The 19204-nt window shown below is 39.1% G+C and overlaps 1 protein-coding gene across 2 annotated transcripts in view; it reads right to left on the bottom strand.

Annotated features, from left to right (window-relative positions):
- The window catches only part of ITGA2 (integrin subunit alpha 2), a 71331-nt gene that overhangs the window by 34938 nt on the left and 17189 nt on the right, over positions 1-19204 (bottom strand). The window contains exons 2-7 of one of the 2 annotated variants that reach the window (XM_031051654.2): positions 15521-15644; positions 7228-7337; positions 6023-6114; positions 2266-2380; positions 1754-1881; positions 443-591 (exon numbers count right to left, since the gene is read on the bottom strand). In XM_031051654.2, the coding sequence (XP_030907514.1) occupies positions 443-591; positions 1754-1881; positions 2266-2380; positions 6023-6114; positions 7228-7337; positions 15521-15644 (718 nt within the window). Of the gene's footprint in view, positions 1-442; positions 592-1753; positions 1882-2265; positions 2381-6022; positions 6115-7227; positions 7338-15520; positions 15721-19204 lie in introns of those variants that run through there. The other variant, XM_034073289.1, reaches the window with a different exon arrangement.

Raw genomic sequence — 19204 nt, 5'->3', positions numbered from 1 at the left:
ATTCTGTCACAGCACATTCTGCATGCTGCTGGTGCTGCAATGACAAACTGACAACAGAACACCAGTGTTACTGGTCCCACTGAATCCCTGGATACACTTTTTATTTCTTTCAATGGTTTTGTATCTTTCCTAAAAGCTTGTCCACAGTTTTCAATGAACTGTCATATTTAGACATCTGTGGCAGCTCAAACAATTCTGTTGAGTACCGGAATTACTTTAGTGTAGGGTTTAACCCCATAGTTTTGAGCAAATTTAGTTTACTTATCTTTCTACTGTTCTGCATAGGGCATTCTAAATGTACCTGAATGATTCTGCCTGGTGCTGAGAACCTCCTCAGAGGCTCCAAGCATATGCACTCCCAGTGGGAATGAAATTCAGGATGTGCTCATTTTCTTGTAACAGAAGTTACAACAGTTGCACAGTAATCATCAGTGTATTTTACCTTGCATAGTCAATGGCTTTGAAAGTATTAGTGAGGTCTCCTCCCTTCTGATACGTTCTTGCCATTGCTTTAACAACCTGATCCTTTGTTTCATATGTACTCAAGTTGAACACTACACGGGGATTATTAGCATACTGAATTAAACCCACCTATGCAATAAAGAAATTATGTTAGATCATCACGCATTACATTTACATATAATCATGACACTTATTTATCATGTTGGAGTAAAAGTTCTGCAGAGCACATGGGATGAGGTTATCATTTTCTTCCAACACATATAAATCCAATTAATATTAACAGATTTGGAAAGCAAAGAAAGCTATAATGCTCTTGCACCTTATGTCATTTATTATGGACTACATTATGTTAATGCAAACAATCTGAAATAGTAGGCATTAAATGTTTGCTTGGTTACTTCTGGAAGAGCTGATGGATAGTGACAGTATGAAGAGCTCTGGGAAAAATGAGAAAATAGCAAAAAATTCTACAAGCTGAGAGAACCCCTATCTGATCTCTTCTAAGAAAATCCTAAAGGTTAGTTACTTAACAGCACTGCAAACCCTATTTATTTTAATAGATGTGAAGCTAAAGACATAAGCTAAGTACATTTAATATGAAAGGAAAAAAAAGATATGATGCTAAAGGTGAGGTTCAGAAAGCCTAGCAGTGAGCAAGAAGCCTAGCTTTTAAGCACCTCACTTCCAAACTAGCCCAAGGAAGAAGGCAGCCTTTGGGAGAGAGATTTCCAGTGCCCCAGTCTTTGTTCCCAGAACTGTTTATGGAAAATGGACAACTGCAAAGACAGAAAATGTTTTTAAAAAAAACCCCACAACCCCCCCTCCCCCCCCCCGCAAAAAAAGCAAGCAGTAAAATTTTCCTAACCATTATCAAACTAAAAGGAAAAAAGAACACAAAGATCAGAGAGTAACCAAGCAGGAAAAACTATTTTAAAGATTCAGCAGTTGAAAGTAAGACCCATATGAAAAACCTGTAAATAATCTATTCTACTTTTACCACATGCCCACAGGCTGTATTTTAATTACTTTTACACATAAGGCATGAAAGAGATCTGACTCCCCTAGCTATAACCTAGACTTTTATTTAAGTTGGTTTATGTTTGAATCAAGTTACTAATCCCTTTTGAAACAGGTTAGGTGTGAAATAAAAAACAATACTGAAAGGTACAGGACAACAGCATAACCTGTGGTTTTAGGTGTTACTGTAGTGCACTTGGTTTTCTTTACATTTGCTAGCAAAACCCATTGTCTTTTTGTTTTTTGGTCTCTCTCTGAGAGGTCTGTGACTTACCTGGGTTTTGTTAAGGCCTATGTCTAAGCCTTGTACAAACTTTTTCAAAAATGCCCGTACTGCATCCCAGGGATAAATGCTGTTTGACTCATCACAAACCACCACGATGTCTATAAGGAAGGAACACTCTAAAAAATAAAAAGTGGACATTAAAGACTCTTTCAGTCTCAATACAACTCTTTGGCTAAATTCAGAGGTATACTTTTAGGTCTCAACACTTCAGATCAAGAAGCTTTTGCCAGAATGAGGATTCAACAGAAGCATATGCAGATTTTAAGCCTACACTGGTGCTGTGCCTCTTAATTCAGAGGAATGAGTCCATATTTATACTGGCATTGGGTTATGGTTTGTAACTCCTTACGTGTGAATCACAGGACTTTGTTATTTGCACATATATTAAAAAAAATTTAAAAAAAAATAAAAATTACAAATTAGTAGTCCCTGACAGAACAAATCTTGATTTCATTTGATATAATTTCTTAATAGAATCTGTTTTGCACATGATGTCTTACTTTGAATAGCAGGAGTAAAGCTTCGTAGGAGCTGGAAACTTGGATTGATTTCAGAACAGATTCCTGTTGCATAGTACTGGCTTCCACACTGCTGTGCCCACAAAGGACCACAAGTCTTAAAAGTAACAACAAAAAGAAACTATAAAAATGACAAATATTTGTCTTACTTTATCCATACACGAAAGCACAACAAGCAGAGCTACAGGCATATAGAATCAGAGGAGCCCTCTTGGGTAATCAAGCAAAATCCCTTGCAATCGCAGTGTAACCCCTCTCACAGGCTTTCTCACTGAATGGATTTTCTATTCATGATAATCTTAGTGCCTCCTTCCGCAAGATGACCCCTCCAGACTATGCACGACTATAACAACTAGAGAGTGTGACTTGGTCTGCAAGCAATCTGCGCTGCTTTAAGCCACCAGCACTACAAACTATTAGTTTAAACCTTGGGCTGGTATTTGCACATTTGCAGAGAAGTTCTCCGACTAACCAGGAGGTGGCACCAGAGCCACGAGCATGCAGGACACCGCGGAGATGCAAGAGTTTTCCTTGCGGTAAATCAGATTACCTCCGACAGTGCGAGCAGAGTGAAGGGTTTAGTGATCAGTAAACACACACACATATATTAGTTTGAGAAGCCTTGTTCCCAAAGGAAATTCACTTTGTGAAAATAGTTATAACCTAAACGTTTTCATCTTCTCAGGGGAGGGTGACGACTCGCACCATGCACTGTCCTATTTAGCCCTCAGCCTCATACTTCACTGCCTTTCAGGGAAAATAATCTTGCTTCTTTGCTGAAAATAATCTCTGTAATAGAAACGTTTTCAGCTCAATCAACCAGCTGGTTGCATGACAGCCACACCTCTGATATTAGAAGGATAGATGCAAAAGTACCTAGATAAAAAGATGGACACTGAGACAGTATTTTTAAATGAGGATATTTGGGGGACCAGGAGGGATTTTCTTTTTGAATAAAAAACATGTTAGGAACATAAAATGCACCATCTCTATTTAGGAAGAGCGAGTGAATAGCACTATGACCCTTTCCTCAAGAATATTGCAAAAAGACAGTTAAAGGCAGAAGTAAACCGAAAATCACACATTGGTTTACCAGTGGTGGGCCACCTCAAACTACCTTAGCATATTTGACAAGATGGCAGATTTTCTATACAAGAGAAAGGAAATACATCTACATAATCTGATCTTGAGATAAGTGCTCTTTTTAGCTGCTACATGGGGCATGATTAGTTTTACTGGAAAAGATGGGTATTTGGGGAGGTGAGGGGTATAAAATGTCTATAATGGTAACATTGGTAACATAAAACATCTATATTGGTAACTGTGAAGCTGGAAGAGTGCTACTAGTCTTTAAAATTGTTTTTTAATTTAAAGTTCTTTTTAGATTAATCCCATTTGCCTATTTTCTACTTTCCTTCTGTATTAATTAATGGTAATTCAAAATTGTGATGTTAATCTCGAAGAAAAAAATAGAAATGTTCTAAAATGTTCTAATAAACTTTGCTGTTCTTAAAAAAATAATGACATGTTCAAATGTTCTAGTGTTGTAACAGTTAGAAGCTTAAGACGCAACATTAATGCAGGGATAAACTGGGAGATCACATATGAAGAACCGAGGAAGCTGAAAACTGGAATAGTAGAAAGGGGCATAGACTTGTCCTGAAGGACTAATGTTAAGAAATGTGGACATAAACTAGTTGCTCATTGAGTGGAAAAGTGAACAGTAGGCTGATCAGGCACTGTCTGACTGCAGGGTGACATAGGCTTGCAGCCAGCATACAAATCAAATATGGGCTAAAGATACATGGAAAGAAGTGCCTGCAGTTGAGACAGGGAAACTAAAAATACACTATATAGTGCCCTAGAAACACTCATGTGGAATACAGCAAAAATATGTGTTTATTTAGCAAATCAAAGGACAAACAAAAGCAGTTGTGGGGTGTTAAATACAGAAAGGAGATTTTACATGTAGGAGATAGGAGCTGTTCTTTTCAACTAAACACAAAGTACTTCCCCAAAACCAAACTGACAGAAACACAGATCAGAAATCTGGAAAGAAGTTGTTAACCATCAGTGAAATTCTTAAGCACCTTTCCAACAGGACTAAGCATGCCTCAGAAAAATGTAATGAGCATGTGGAAATTGCTGCCACTTAGGATACCTGTGGGAAGCAATCATATGGCATCAAATTAGCTGAACCAGCAGGACTCACGAGCTATAGCACAGACATGCCAGGCTGGGTCATGCTCCAGCCAAGCAGTGCAGGGATGCAGCACAGATGTGTGCAAGCTGAGATGGAGGCTGAGAAGAAGCCACAGGAGAAAGGAGCAGAGTAAGCTGGGGAAAAGAAGCCCTGAGCTAAACCAGAGTCCATCATAGAGGCCAGCTGCCAGAGACTGCATCTCAGAGAGAAGTTGTGGCTGACAGCAGCCTGCAGCGACAATCAGATGGTCTCCTCTTAGCTGTGGCAAGAATTAGACAAGTCCTGGATCTTTTGATATTTGTTGAGGCTGAGTCACAAATAAGCACCTGTCTAGTACCCAGTTTTCCTTATGTCAAAAACAGCTCCTGTTGCCAAAGACATGGCTAACTGTTCATGACTTACCATTCAACATAATTTTTTGTTACTTTATGAAATTTAAGGAGGGTTAATCAATAATGTATGGATCAGGAAATTCTTTTTAACAGAGAGAAGTTCAAGTATTATTAGAAAATACAAGTTTCCTGCATGACATGCGATTTAAAATCACTGCAACTACTGGTAATGGTTAAATGTGGGTATGCATGGGATGGTTGCATTAACAGCAACCAAAGGTATTATCCAAGAGACAGAATAAGACCTTTTTATTCTGTGTCTTCTCAAAATAACCATCAAGAAGAAAACTTGCTGTATTTTGAAGTCCTGATTAACTTTACTAACTCCAAGAATGCTGCTGGAAAGGTTGGAATTAGACTTAAGTACTTCAGTGAACTGAGCTACGTGGTAATGAATATAATAAACATTTGAATATTTTTTTGCGGTTATTAGGAAGATGCGACACAAAAATGTGAAGCTTAAAGTGAATCTCAAAGCTCTTCTGCCTGCAGTTTGTTGTTTCACTTAATTACTGCACATGCCTACAATGATGCATCAAACTGGAATACACTTATACTACAACAGTTTTCATGCTTATGGTTAGGATTGTAGAAAAGCCTATTAAGAAGCGTCAACCTTCTTTCAGTTATGCAATCTGTTTTACAGGCCCCAAGGAGAGTGGTTTGCAAAACATACACATATTCTGTGTATATCCTCCAGCTTACCAACCAAATAAAACATATTGCAGATCCATGGAACAAGAAATGCTAACATCTCACAGTAACAGCCTCTGTGCAAGTGCATATGGAGGGAGGCAGACTCCATGCTGTCTTTTGAAAGTGTAACCAGAACTATACAAGATTGTCTTAGAGATGCCCATGGTGGAAATATTCTTGTCTATGTTGTCTGATTCATTACAGAGTCTTTAATTATGTGTCCTTCCACAGGATATTTATATAAATGATGGGAAGATTCCATAATTTTCCTGACTTTTGAACAGGTAATGACAGTAGATGGAATATTTTAAGATATGCAAAATATGTACTGATCTATGCTGCATAATAAAATGTATTCAGCTTGGACTTATAAAAAATGTGGAGAATTCTAGTCTCTTCATTGTCCTCAGGAATTTCTGTGTGTATTGAATATGTCCTTGATACATACCAAAAATCCTCCTGTTTTTGAGTTCTGTATCAGAGTTAACCCAAGGTTCATGACTTCCTTTATCCCAGTCACATTTGGAATATTTATTAGAGCTGAAAGAAAAAAAGATTAAGTAATGACAGAATAGTAAATAAGATATAGAAGCAATTTAGTAAGTTAGATTTCATTTTCAGAATCTTGATTTCTCAGGATCTAAGATTCCTTTTCCAAATGGCTGCCTATGATTCTGAGACAAAAGGAACAAAAGGTAATCTTCATCAAGAATTTACTAACCGTTAGCTATAGACATGAATTCAATATGTCCATTTACAGGACCTGCACTTGAGGGAGTTAAGAACAGGGAGGAAGAAATGGTATTTTTGTGTATTTTTTACTAGCTGAGCTGCTGCAGCTGAGCAGCTACTGTTACATTCCTCAGGACACCAGACTCCTCTGATCCAGTATCAGGCTTTAGACAAAAACGTGGAAGGAGTGGTGGACAACAGAAATGATCCGCACCACAAATAAACATAAAACAGGCATCTCAGCACATGCTGCTGCCCTATATTTTCACTGTATCCAAAAGTGAATCCCATTTTATACTCAGTCTGCAGAAAAGGCTTCCTGTGCACTCACACACTCATCCCTCTTGCACTCCACATTGGCAAGTCTACCTGGGCATCCCAGCATGGACCTCACATCTGTATGATACCTGGACCTGAGGCTCCCCTCAATTGGCTGGTTCAGCTGAGCAGTTTGCTAGTGCACATGCACACAGATGCTAGGTTTGGGGAAGATGCAGTCTCTGTCCTAGGCCCCCACTAGTCCCTTGGGCTGCGACCTGTGGATTCTGCTGTTGGTTCTGCTCCAGCTGCCAGCATGGGGCGCTCCATGACACACAGCCCTGGTCATGCCATCAGCTGGTTTTGGGACACATGCTGCTCCCAGCCCATAGCTCGAGGTTAAAGACCCCAGTTGCTGTAGTACCTGTTGCTGAGACCAGAGGTCAGGACATGCATAGCCCAGCCTGACTCCAGCAGCCTGTATCAATTTTGGCTTGCATACACACAGGTCTCACCTGCAGCTGGAAGTGAGTCCTTGAAGCATTCACACATATGTACAAACAGAGAGATAGTTAAGAAAAGTTTTAACAACATATATAGGCCTGGTATAAAACCAAGGAAACACTGAACAACTGTAGCAAGGCATTATCTGTTACAACTTACCTTGTAAATTCAGTTTTCTACATGTGGTTTTGGATGTACCAACAGGACATGCATAGATATCCCCAGTTCTGTTAGAGGGATAGCCACTCCAGGGTGAACCAACCAACAACCTAAAGTAACAGGAACTTCATTAGGTCTTTAATAACACTGGAAAAGTCCAGTAGCACTACTGCATAGTACACTTTAGGCTACAGATAAAAAGGCTTTTACCAGATGTAGCACCTAAAGCACTCGAGAATATTCTCCAGAGCTGCTCAGAAGCTTTACTTGATGTAAATACAGTGGATTCAGCAGGGACAACTTTGGTGGAGGAGCCTCTGGGGGTCAGGCTGCCTCGAATGCATGTACTGTTTTTTCTGTGACAGTTTGTCACAGTGTCAGAAGAAATACAGCAGAGATACTAACACACACAGATGCGTACAAATTTTGAAACATACACTGGCAATTGAGACACAAAAAAAAAACTATTGTCTCATCAGTTAATGGTTAACTTATTCTTTTTGAGTTATTATTTTAGCTGACAAGAAGCATTTCCTGCAGGATCTGCGCAGCAACAATCAAACGCTTATGTCTGAGCTTGAGCACTACCACACCTTGACCACACTGAGTCAGAAAGAAAACACTGCAGGTGGTAACAGTCTGTTGCATGAAGTGTTTAATCCTGAACAAGACAATTAAGACTTATGGTAATCTGTGCCCACGATACAAAGTGATTTGTTTTCTCAGACTCCCTTCTGTGTCTGCTATGAGGTTTTCCCTCCAATATCTGTTCCTCAAGACCACTTCAATTTTACTGAAAGCATTCACAAAGCTGGGAATACTGCCTGAAAACCTATTTTTCAGCATAAGTCTATGAGAGAGTAAAACCAACAGATAGTATAGGGCCAACAAAGGGCTGGCAAAGACAATTCATTATACATTTTAATGTCCAGTGAAATAAGGGTAAGGAAAAACATTATTATAACAAGATGATCTCAAGATATATGGAAAAAAAAGTGAAACAGTTCATTAGAAAGCAGAGATTGGGTTTTTGCTCCAGCAGCAATATGGCTTTCCTTTCATACAGATTAGTCTATGGTTATACTTAATTCATTTATGGGACAGTAAGAGGACAAGCAATGGGATTCCAGCACAGAATATGGAGTATCACAAGAAAACATCTTTTCTGACAGGTCAACAGGTTGCTAAAAGCAAAACTGTTGTTCTCTGGAATTTTGTAAGTAGCTGCAAGATAACAAGCCAAAAAAGCTGGAGAGGGACTTTTTACAGGTACAGGTGGTAACAGGACAAGGAGGAATGGCTATAAACTGGGAGAGGGTAGATTTAGATTAGGTATCAGGATGAATTTTTTTCCTGTAAGGGTGGTGAGTCCCTGGCCCAGGCTGCCCAGAGAAGCTGTGGCTGCCCCATCCCTAGCAGTGTCCAAGGCCAGGTTGGACAGCACTTTGAGCAACCTGATCTAGTGGAAGGTGATCCTGCCCATGGCAGGGGGTCGGAACTGGATGAACTTAAGCTCCATTCCAACCTAAACCATTCTGTGATTCTATAATTTCAATGCAATAACCTTGCACTATTAAAAGAACACATTGTTATATTTCAAAACAATTCTTATACATCATACAAACTTTTCAGAAGTCCTCTGATTTTATTGCTGCAACTTTGTAATTAGTTTGGATAAAACAGCTTTGATAAAAACACATCGTTTCAGAAGCACAAGAAAGAGCTTGCATCCTTAGCTTTCCCTAAGAAAATACTGCTAGTTGCCTATTTTAGTTTACTTCATAGAAACAGCTGGATTGGAAAAGACCTTTAAGATTACAATGTCCAACTGCTACCCTAGGAGTGCAAAGTCCACCTCTTCATTTAAAGCCTTGCTCGGAATAAATTCAGATGAAATTTCATGTGTATCAGAATATTTTAAAAATACCTACTGCCTTCTAAATTACTTTGTTTAAAAACAGTGATTACACAGGCAGCAGGAACAGGATTTTGCATACTTCTAGCATCTCTAAACATGCCATTCATATTCATATAAATAACTCTCTACATAAAACCATTGCATGTTACACTAGCTGTGAGGTAGCTTCTTATATTCTTTCTACTTTCTGACGCATACAGTCTTTTCTGCACAGTGGAAACTAGAACCATCATAGCTGAGGACTAACCAGGATTCATGAGAAACTATTCCATCAATCATGTACCAAGAGATGATGCAACCAGCAAACACCTACAGTGACACAGAGGACTGGATCTGGTCAGTAGTGATTGTCAGGAGGAAAACATGCTATATAGTCTTCCCCCTTGTTAGGGACTATAGAGGTAATTACTGTTACAAAACACTAACTGGGCTGATTGGAGAGAGAAAGAGCTAACAGTTTTCATGGAAACACAAGAGTTTCAAAAAGGATGGCAGCACTTGCATGTGTAATATCTGACACTGGAACAGTTTTTCCTCATTAACTGTCAAGCTGAACATTGCACTGTATATTTACAAGTACTTGCATGTTTTTTCTAAGTTCCCGGAAGGCAAATGTGTTTCAGAGTCCTTGCCTGAGGACAGATACTGTTCAAAGAATGACATTAACAGATCTTGGAAATATCCATGCACCACTCCGTCTGGAGACAAACGCCATCCACAGAGTTCAGAAAAAGCAATTCTCTCCCTTTTTAGTATGCATAAGTATACTCACTCTGTCGGCCTTAAGCTGCTAAGCAGTAATGGAACCTCTGAAACTCATGTTTCCCTCAACCTCAACATTAATTCTAACTTAAACATCTATTTAAAACAAGGAATTATCACTCTTTATACCAAATCCACTTCTAGGACTCAATATTCACAACAATTTTACTTTTGTTAGAACTACCCTTTTAGCTGTTGTGTGGTACAGACAGAAAAATGTAAGCCAAACAAGGCAAGCTCTTCTAATCTAAAAGCCAAACCTAAATCTATGCCAACTGTGTCCAAAGCAAACTTAAATTTTGTCTTTCATTTAGCTTGCACTCCTCATAATTTACCACAACTTATTATACTGTATTCCCTTTTGCTGTATTAGCTTTCTTTGTAGATTTGTAGCATGAAGAAATCTCAATGCTAGAACTATACTGTAAGACAAAAAATGCCACCCTGCACACAGAATTTAACACTTAGAATTATTACTGGCACTGTGATTTTCAGAAATGAACAATTAACTCCTTTCCCTTATTTGAGTTAATTAGCCTATCCTGCCATCAATACGCTCCTGAGAAAAAGTTACTAACCAATTTTTGCAAAGCCTAGTCCTATATATTTGGTATTAATTAACTGTCAAACTTAAAGGTCCTAGGAAATAACTTAATTATTATTTCTTTCATATCCTGAGCCTTAGTTTATCTTAATACTATCCTTAATCTATATTAAAAATCAGCAAGTTCTACTTGCCTTTGAAAATTAACATTAACTATTACAGTAGAGAGTTACACAATACTGCTTAGGGAAAATGCATGAGTATCTTTCTGAAACATCAGAAGTGAAGAAAGCAGAAGAGTATCTGGCTAGCATCCTGCTAACTACAAAGTATTTTTTACTGTGATTAAACAGGATGCACATAAAGCAGAATGAAACAGAAGGGATCAGGAAAGAATGTAAGAAATGAACACTAAAATACTTGAAAATGCTTGTTTCCAAATAAACTGTATAATGTATGGTGTATTAATTAAGGGTCATTTTCAGCCTTTTCAGCATTTTCAGTTTTATTTTTATAAAACTTTCTTCTGTGTCCATGTAGACTGCCTTAAAACAATACTATAGTGATTAGTGTGTAACACTGCCACTGTTTTTACTATTCAGCTCCTTAATAAGTCTCCAACACTGTACACAATGCAATGGGACTACATGAAGTCAAATAAAGTTCAGCAGCAATGCCATACCACACAGGCTGCAGGAGTGGCAGATCAAAGTGCAACAGGAATTATTTCTGGGAAATTACACCATGACAAAGCTAGTAACTGGCAAAGTGTGATGTAGCAGAAAACAAAATCAGAATTCATGGCGAAGGGCTGAATTCCCAGCTGTTGTCAGAGCAAGTTTTATATTTTCTTGTTTCCTTTTTTTTTTCTTTCCTTTTCATGCATTTGCTCTTTCATGTGTTTTCCAAACACAAAGATGGCTAATAGGAAATAGGAAAACAGAAGTAGAAAGGACCTCTTAAATCATCTGGCCCTTTCCCCTACAATTACAGGAAGTGATGAATAAATATGAAAACCAGAAAACTCTTCACTCTTATAGATGATTCTCTGCACACCCTAAACCACTTCTCACCATCTAAAACTTCCAATCTTTTGAACAAAATACTCAAAGCTTCAAAAACTACAGTGAGCTATGGCAAGAGAATTTAATTGACAAACTTGAAAGGTCTTGAAGACAGAAGTCAGAGCTGCTCTGAGCAGTGAAAAGGCAAACTGTAAGGCATGCAATCAGACTAAGCAAAAACTGGATGAAGAACTCGGCAGTGGTCCTGGGACTGAAAAGACAGAACTGTAACAATAGCAGCTTTTCTTAAAGGAAAAAAAAAAAAGTTGGCAGAATTTACCCTCTTCATTAAAATTATAAGGCTTTAAAATGTATTGATTTCAACAATAGTTCCTACACAATGTGTCTTTTCAGCAAAAATAACTCATTTGTCTGAAGAGGCAGCACACCACCTCAGGAAAAAGGCTGCTGGGCTGTGAGGACTAGTGGGAAGTATGTCGTGACTTTTAAAACTCTTTAGTGGTGGAGTGATTATGTGATACATCAGTAAGGGCAGCATAAAGTTTCATTACTGACATGATATGGAATGAAACAAGATCCTTCAGAAAAATCCCATGAAAAATTCCAAAACAAAATTTAAAAAATCCAAATCCTAAGCACACAGACACAACTGAGCAGGGTGACTGCAACCTGATACCAACCAGTTCCTCAGCAGCAGTCTGAGATTTTAGCACTGTTGTGAGATGTACCCACAGACTGAAGACACATTTGTGTAGAACAATGCATTTAGTTATATACTGTTATCCAGTCTTCCTCACCTGGGACAGCTATAAAATTAAGTATCAGCATGAAGTAAGTACTGCTGTCTTTGCAGAATGTAGTATCAGCTTCTGTTCTGGGCATGCATGTTCAAGACAAACTTGACAGGGTACAATCCGCATTTCTAAAATACTGTGTTTATAAAATGACAGAACTCCATCTCAATTTAAGGCTCAAATACAGATGACTGCATGACAGGGAGAAAGAGAGTGTAAACTGAATGATGTTTCTGTAATTACTTGTGTGATGGGCTGCCTAAACTTTTCTTACTGACATGTTTCTTTGGTGTTCACAATTTTCCTTGAGTTCATTAAAGAGCTTCTGTTTAGAAAATCCCAGCAGACACCGTGAAAAGCTTGAGCTGTACTTGACTTGCAAGCTTGCCCTTATTTATGAGCCTCACATGCCATCAATGCTCATCAGTGCACAGCAGTTCAGTGTCCAATTATCCTGGATCATCTGACTCTAAACAAAAAGGGCTCCCTTGCTGGTTAGTCGTGGCTTTCCAACATGTACAAGTCCCCTTTATAGCCCTATGCTGCTGGTTTGACTGTCTTCCATCTCTCTCTGAACTCATCTTCAAGCAAAAGTGGTAACATACCACTGTCTGAATCCCAGCTTCTGCAAAGATTTTCCTCTATAATTTTCCATAGCTCTTATTGCCTCAGGAGATGTACCTCCCAGAAATACAGCTGAATAACGTAACTAGCATCTGTTGGTTTTTTCTGTATCTCTCCTTTGTAATGTTGGTTTTTTCTGTATCTCTCCTTTGTAATCTTTGAGAGAGTATAGGAGGATTTTTAAAGCTGTATTTGATATAGCAGCATGTAATTCTGTTAACAGAAGCAAAGTCTAGGAAGTGATGAAATTTCTGGCAGATCTCAGATTCTGGATAACCTCTCCCTTGGAGGAAGATGCTACTCCAGCAACATTTGATGTAGCCCCACTGTGCCTGAAAGACATTTTCAAGCGCCTCACATTCTTGGTGCACAACGATGGTCTCGGTGAAAGTATCCAGTGATAAACACTTCCCTCTAACAGAAAGCAGCATGCCGTTCTTATGCAAAGCTCAGACTGTTTATCTTACTCCTAATTCAGCAATGTCAACAAGGTCTTTGCACAAAGACTGCAGCCTCTGCACCACTTCTAGAAGAAAGCAGCTCCACTGAACAGCTTGAGTGGTGTTGGGCTTTTTAAATTTAAATACTGCACACAAGAAAAAGCTCTGTTGTCCAAGGGGAAAAAAAAAAAGAAAAAGAGGAAAATAGCTTAGAAATGACGAGAACAAGATAGTAAACCATGACTGACTTTTTTTTAAGGTTGTTCAGTGATTTCTTGAGAGGGAGACCGAAAAGACCTTTTCTTCACTGAAGAGTCTCTAACAAGTCACGGTTACTCAAACAAGAGCTGCTGGACTTCCCCTGATTTTTGGAGCTATGATCAGACACTGTGCAGTGAATGAACAAATAATGAAGTGCCTGTCTACAGAGAAGTTTGCCAGATTCATAATATTTTCATGCTTGGGAAGAGATTGGTTGGATTCAATGATCTTCAAGGTCTTTTCCAACCTAAATGATTCTATGATTCTGTATAATAGGCAAAGTTAATTGAAAGAACTCTATCACACATGATCCGAGAAAGTGGTAGTGGAGGGGTTTTATGAGAAGTAAAAATTAAACAGGGAAATACAAAACAGAACTAGGTTTCAGACCAATCCTGGAACCTATTTCTCCTGTTGTAAGCTTGTAGATAAACATACAAGAAGGCTAAAACACAGGACGTAATTTCTCCATCTATGAGCCAAAGCATTCAATTCACTTCAGCAGACATTCCTGAGCTCCTTCAATAGCTTTACAAAGAAGTTTCAAAGAAAGAGAGCTCTGATCTATGGGTGACTAAACACACCACTAAAGCAGGCAGAAACACAGTGAGAAGCTGCTACATCAGTCAAGGAGTGGGGGTAGGCTGAGAGCCTACTCAATGAGTTCTCAGTTCAGAGGGCACAGCTCTGCTCTCCTCTTACTTTTGCTCCTGGTCACTGGTGTTAAACACCAATGTCGGAGATGCAGTGACATCTAGGTAGTTTTACATCTTTGCATATGCAATCAATCACAACTGCACAGCATCTCTTTGCACGGCTATGCATAAATATCTCAGCTCGATATTTTTGTATGTTCTCTTGCAAACTTTAACTGTAAAATACATTTTCAAATGCATTTCCATGAATTTCAGATTTTGACATCTTACTTTCTTCTTACTGAAAAAAGTTCAGCTACTTACTATCCTCCCATCACCACTTGAGCAAAAATGCCATTTTGTGGCTATTTTGGTTCTGACACTGTTTCAAACCACAGACAATGATGCATCAAAATATTGTCTTGGCTTATGATAATATACATGACTTGTGCAACTTTCTGCTATAGACTTAATACCATGCATACACAAATAACCACTCAAAGTAGTTAAGTACAACAGAACTATTTATAGTAATGCAGTCCTTGCCATGAAAGATACATTAAGCTTTGTGGTTGCTGAGACTGCAGAAGACAAAATAATGTGTCTTCCACTAAATGGGCTTACTCTGGGTTAGTATTTTTAAGTTCTTTTTGAAATCAACATTATTATTAAACATATTTTACTAATTGCTCATCAAGCCCAATGTTGTGACAACAGTGGATTTCATGTCAAATTTTATGGTTGAAGAGATGCAGCAGAAAACAAGGCCTTTACTAAGATTTTTTTTTATTACATACAAGCAAACATGCCATCCATTGAGAAGTGAACATTTAATGCTGTATCAGACACAAAATGATATATGCTCACTTATTTTAATATTAATATTAACATTAATTAGAATGTCTCAGCCCTAATAATTTGTTTTACCTCAACAATGTTAAAATGGAAAAATATACCATGTATATGTAATGTGTAACAAAACAGGAAGGAATGAAATGAGTTAAGATTTCACAGAAATCATGAGTCTGAGGAAACTGGTGTATTGGACCTGAAAGTAAGAGATTAACAGAAGATTTCAGATTGCACAGTGTAAAGGGAAAAAGCCAGAACCTTCAAATGCACCTGTCTTTAAAATATTTTAACCTTTGTTTTAATAATGTAAGTATTTATTCTAATACAAAAATGAGTTAACCAGAACACATTTAAATGAAATGCAGAATAATAAAAGTAAGTTGCAACAGTTTTTTCCTTAACCTTTAACTGGACATACAACACGCTGTTCAATCTTACCATTTGCCTTGTTCATTTATGATCTGTTGAACTGTGTATCCAAACTGTTCTCTTGATGGACCAGAAAATATTTTTGCTTCTAGTATCCCAACATTGTAGGCTTCACAGCAGTTATGAAGAATGCCTGTTAACAGAAACATTATGATTATCACAGAAGCAATTAAAGAAGAATTTTGATCCCAGTGAAAAAGGCTCTTCATCTGTGCCAGCTCCCCCAGTGCAAGAAAATAAAACGTAGCCTTTGACACATGCAAGAAAAAACACAGCCCTTTCTCATACAGTACCCATCTGCCCATGCATAATGCTTGTCTAGCACTCTTTACACATATTATAATATTGTGGGTAGAGTTCAATGACTCATTCGTTGTTTGCCTTAACAAAAGTTGCAGCATTACAAATGGGAATGTTTTAGGTGAAGGGAGGCAAGAAATATGATTCAGAGGCCTGTTATCCTCTTTCATCTTAAGGCATAAGTTACACTTATGGCACAGCAAACACATCATCAGCCTGCTGAGGTACAGTAGAGGTACAAAGAGTCCCAAATTCAAAAAAGACCTTTAAGACCACTGAGTCCAACATTAACCTAGCACTAACAAGTCAACCACTAAATCACATCCGCAAGTGCCATATCTATATGACTTTTAAATACCTCCAGGGATGGTGACTTAACCACTTCCCTGGGAAGCCTGTTCCAACGCTTGACATTTTCAGTGAAGAAATTTTTCCCAATAACCAATCTAAACCTCCCCTGGAACAACTTTAAGCTGCTTTATGTTGTCCTATCACATGCTACCTGGGAGAAGAATCCAACACCCACCTCACCTCATCTTCTTTTCAGGTAGTTATAGAGAGTGATAAGGTCCCCCCTGAGCCTTTTCCTCTCCAGACTAAACACCCCCAGGTCCCACAGCCATTCCCCATCACACTTGTGCTCCAGACCCTTCACCAGCTCCTTGCTTCTTCTCTGGACCGGCTCCAGCACCTCAATGTCTTTCTTGCAGTGAGGGGCTCAGAACTGAACACAGGATTCGAGGTGCAGCCTCACCAGTGCCAGTAAAGGGGGATGATCACTGCCCTGGCCCTGATGGCCACACAGGCCAGGATGCTCTTGGCCTCTTGTCAGCCTGGGCACAACCTGGATCATGCTCAGCTCCATCAATCAGCACCCTCAGGTCCTTTCCCATGAGCAGCTTTCCAGCCACTCTGCCCCAGTCCTGTAGCGTTGCATGGGCTTTGTGCTGCCCATATGCAGGACCCAGCACTTGAACCTCATTCCACTGGCCACAGTGTATCAATCCAGCCTGTCCAGATCCCTCTGCAGAGCTTTCCTATTCTCCAGCTGATCAACACTCCCACCCAGCTTGGTGTCATCTGCAAACTTGCTGTGGGTGCACTTGATCCTCTCATCCAGGTCACTGATAAAGACACTAAACAGAACTGGTCCCAGTACTGAGCCCTGGGGAAGACCACTTGTGGCTGGCTGCCAACTGGATTTAACTCCATTCACGGCAACTATTTGGGCCTGGACATCCAGCTAGTTTTCATTAAAATGAAAATGTACTGCTAATGAAAAATGAAAATGTAACTGCTAATTATTTTTATATTCTAGTGTCTATATTCAACTTAATGTTTGAGAGACTGGAACAAAAACCAGATTTTCTACTGTATCAGATAACCTGCACTTTTGAGTCATTTTATTATCACTCCAGAAGCCTTTGTTTTCAGTCCAAACAGTCTGAACAGTTGTCTAAACAGGAAAACTTAGAAATACAAACATGCAAGATATAACTGCAGTAATAAATCACAATACTCAACACTAAAACTCCGCTTTGCTGTTGTCATGGCATTAATTGTTTTCTACTTGGGCACTTGCGTTCCTGGGAATAAGGGTATGCCACTTCACGTCATTCTGGGGGGGGGGATACTGAAAGTGCGGGCTAGCTCCTAAATATCATGAGTTTGCAGGACCTGATTTCTTTCTGATCAACAGCTGTAGGTGAACATTGAGGAGAATGTCCACTACAGAAACTGCAGGAAAAAAGTCAGTCCCTAAAAGCCAGGAGTAGGTAAGTCCTCCCCCAGCCTGGAGGTGCCAGGATTGAGACAGCAGTGGTATCCCAGGAACAAGCCACAGCCCAGCTGAGGAACATCTCAGGGCTCCGGAAACCCCCTCAAAAATGTCAGCAGTGGAAGAAAACATGACCCATGGTTGCATTGTGCAGTTACTGTCCAAGGTTCACAGATGAGGCAGGCTCACACTGTTGCTCACTGGTTAGACAACATCCCCCATATTTCCCCTCCCTTCCTGTGTGCTCAGTCACAATGAGTTTACACACAAAATATGCCTCACCATAGTTATTTAGTCCAAGTCATTCTGTAGTAAAGTAGCAGCCTTTATGATAATTCCTATAATGTAGAACCTTTAAAGAGACGTGTGCCAACCTGTGTGAAGACCTCATAGCAGACTTCCAGTATCTGAAGGGGGCCTACAAGGATGTGGGGAGGGACTCTTCATTAGGGACTGTAGTGATAGGACAAGGGGTAACAGGTTAAAACTTAAACTGGGGAAGTTCAGGTTAGATATAAGGAAGAAATTCTTTACTGTACATGTGGTGAGGCACTGGAATGGGTTGCCCAAAGAAGTGGTAAGTGCTGCATCTCTGGCAGTGCTCAAGGCCAGGTTAGATGGAGTCTTGGGTGGCATGGTTTAGTGTGAGATGTCTCTACCCATGGCAGGGGGATTGGAACTAGATGATCTTAAGGTCCTTTCCAAACCAAACTATTCTATGATGCTAGGATCTTCAGCATCTCTAAAATGTAAGCTTAAATTTGAAGTGTTTCTATAGTTTTGCTGGGCACAGAAGACGCTGTTGGCATAACTCTCTTCCAGGTCCCAACATCAGCTTTGGAAGAGAAGTTAAATGGGATTATATCAGCATAAATCAACCAATTAGGTAGTTTAGCTGTAATAGCAATAACAATAATAACATCACATCTCACAATAATCTGAATATTAAAATCATCACTGCAATTTTGAGGGAAAGTTCACAACATGTAAAAAAATTTCCATGAATTCCGTACCTTTTCCCATAGAATAGAAAACACAAACATTACTAGCAGAAGACTAAATATTACTCACTCAGTTACTACTTTTTTACCACAAACACATAACAGGAAATCATATTAGCTATTTCAAACAACCATTATCTGCAGCTAGCCTCTGGAAAGCAAGAAATCACCCTTTGCTAAAAGTATGGTTCCTTGAGAAACATCCTTAGAGATAAATACATTTCCTGAGTCATGTTATTTAAGACTGGGGAAGAGAATGTGTGCAGACATATCATCCTGTGTTTTGCAATACTTTGGACATTAAACACAACCACATAGATTCATAGCTTGTGTCTGGATTTTGGGGGGAGGGAAGAGTTTTGTGATCTAATACACTTGCATTTTATCAAACCATTTTGCTTGTGTGATATCCTAGGTTTATTTCTGGGTCTGATTTTTCCAAATTATATTATCTTCAGTTAGAAATCAAGCACAATTTACCAATGCCCCATTCTCAGAGTCTACAGGTGAATATACTGCAATGGCATCCCACATGCAAATAAAGAAAAAGAGTAACTCTCCAAGTTATATGGTGGACATGGAAATAAATGATGGCTTTTGAATGAAAAGCCTGAA

The sequence above is a fragment of the Melopsittacus undulatus genome, chromosome Z, assembly GCF_012275295.1.
Source record: "Melopsittacus undulatus isolate bMelUnd1 chromosome Z, bMelUnd1.mat.Z, whole genome shotgun sequence".
Classification (NCBI taxonomy): domain Eukaryota; kingdom Metazoa; phylum Chordata; class Aves; order Psittaciformes; family Psittaculidae; genus Melopsittacus; species Melopsittacus undulatus.
This window is presented reverse-complemented; position numbering and strand designations above follow the sequence as displayed.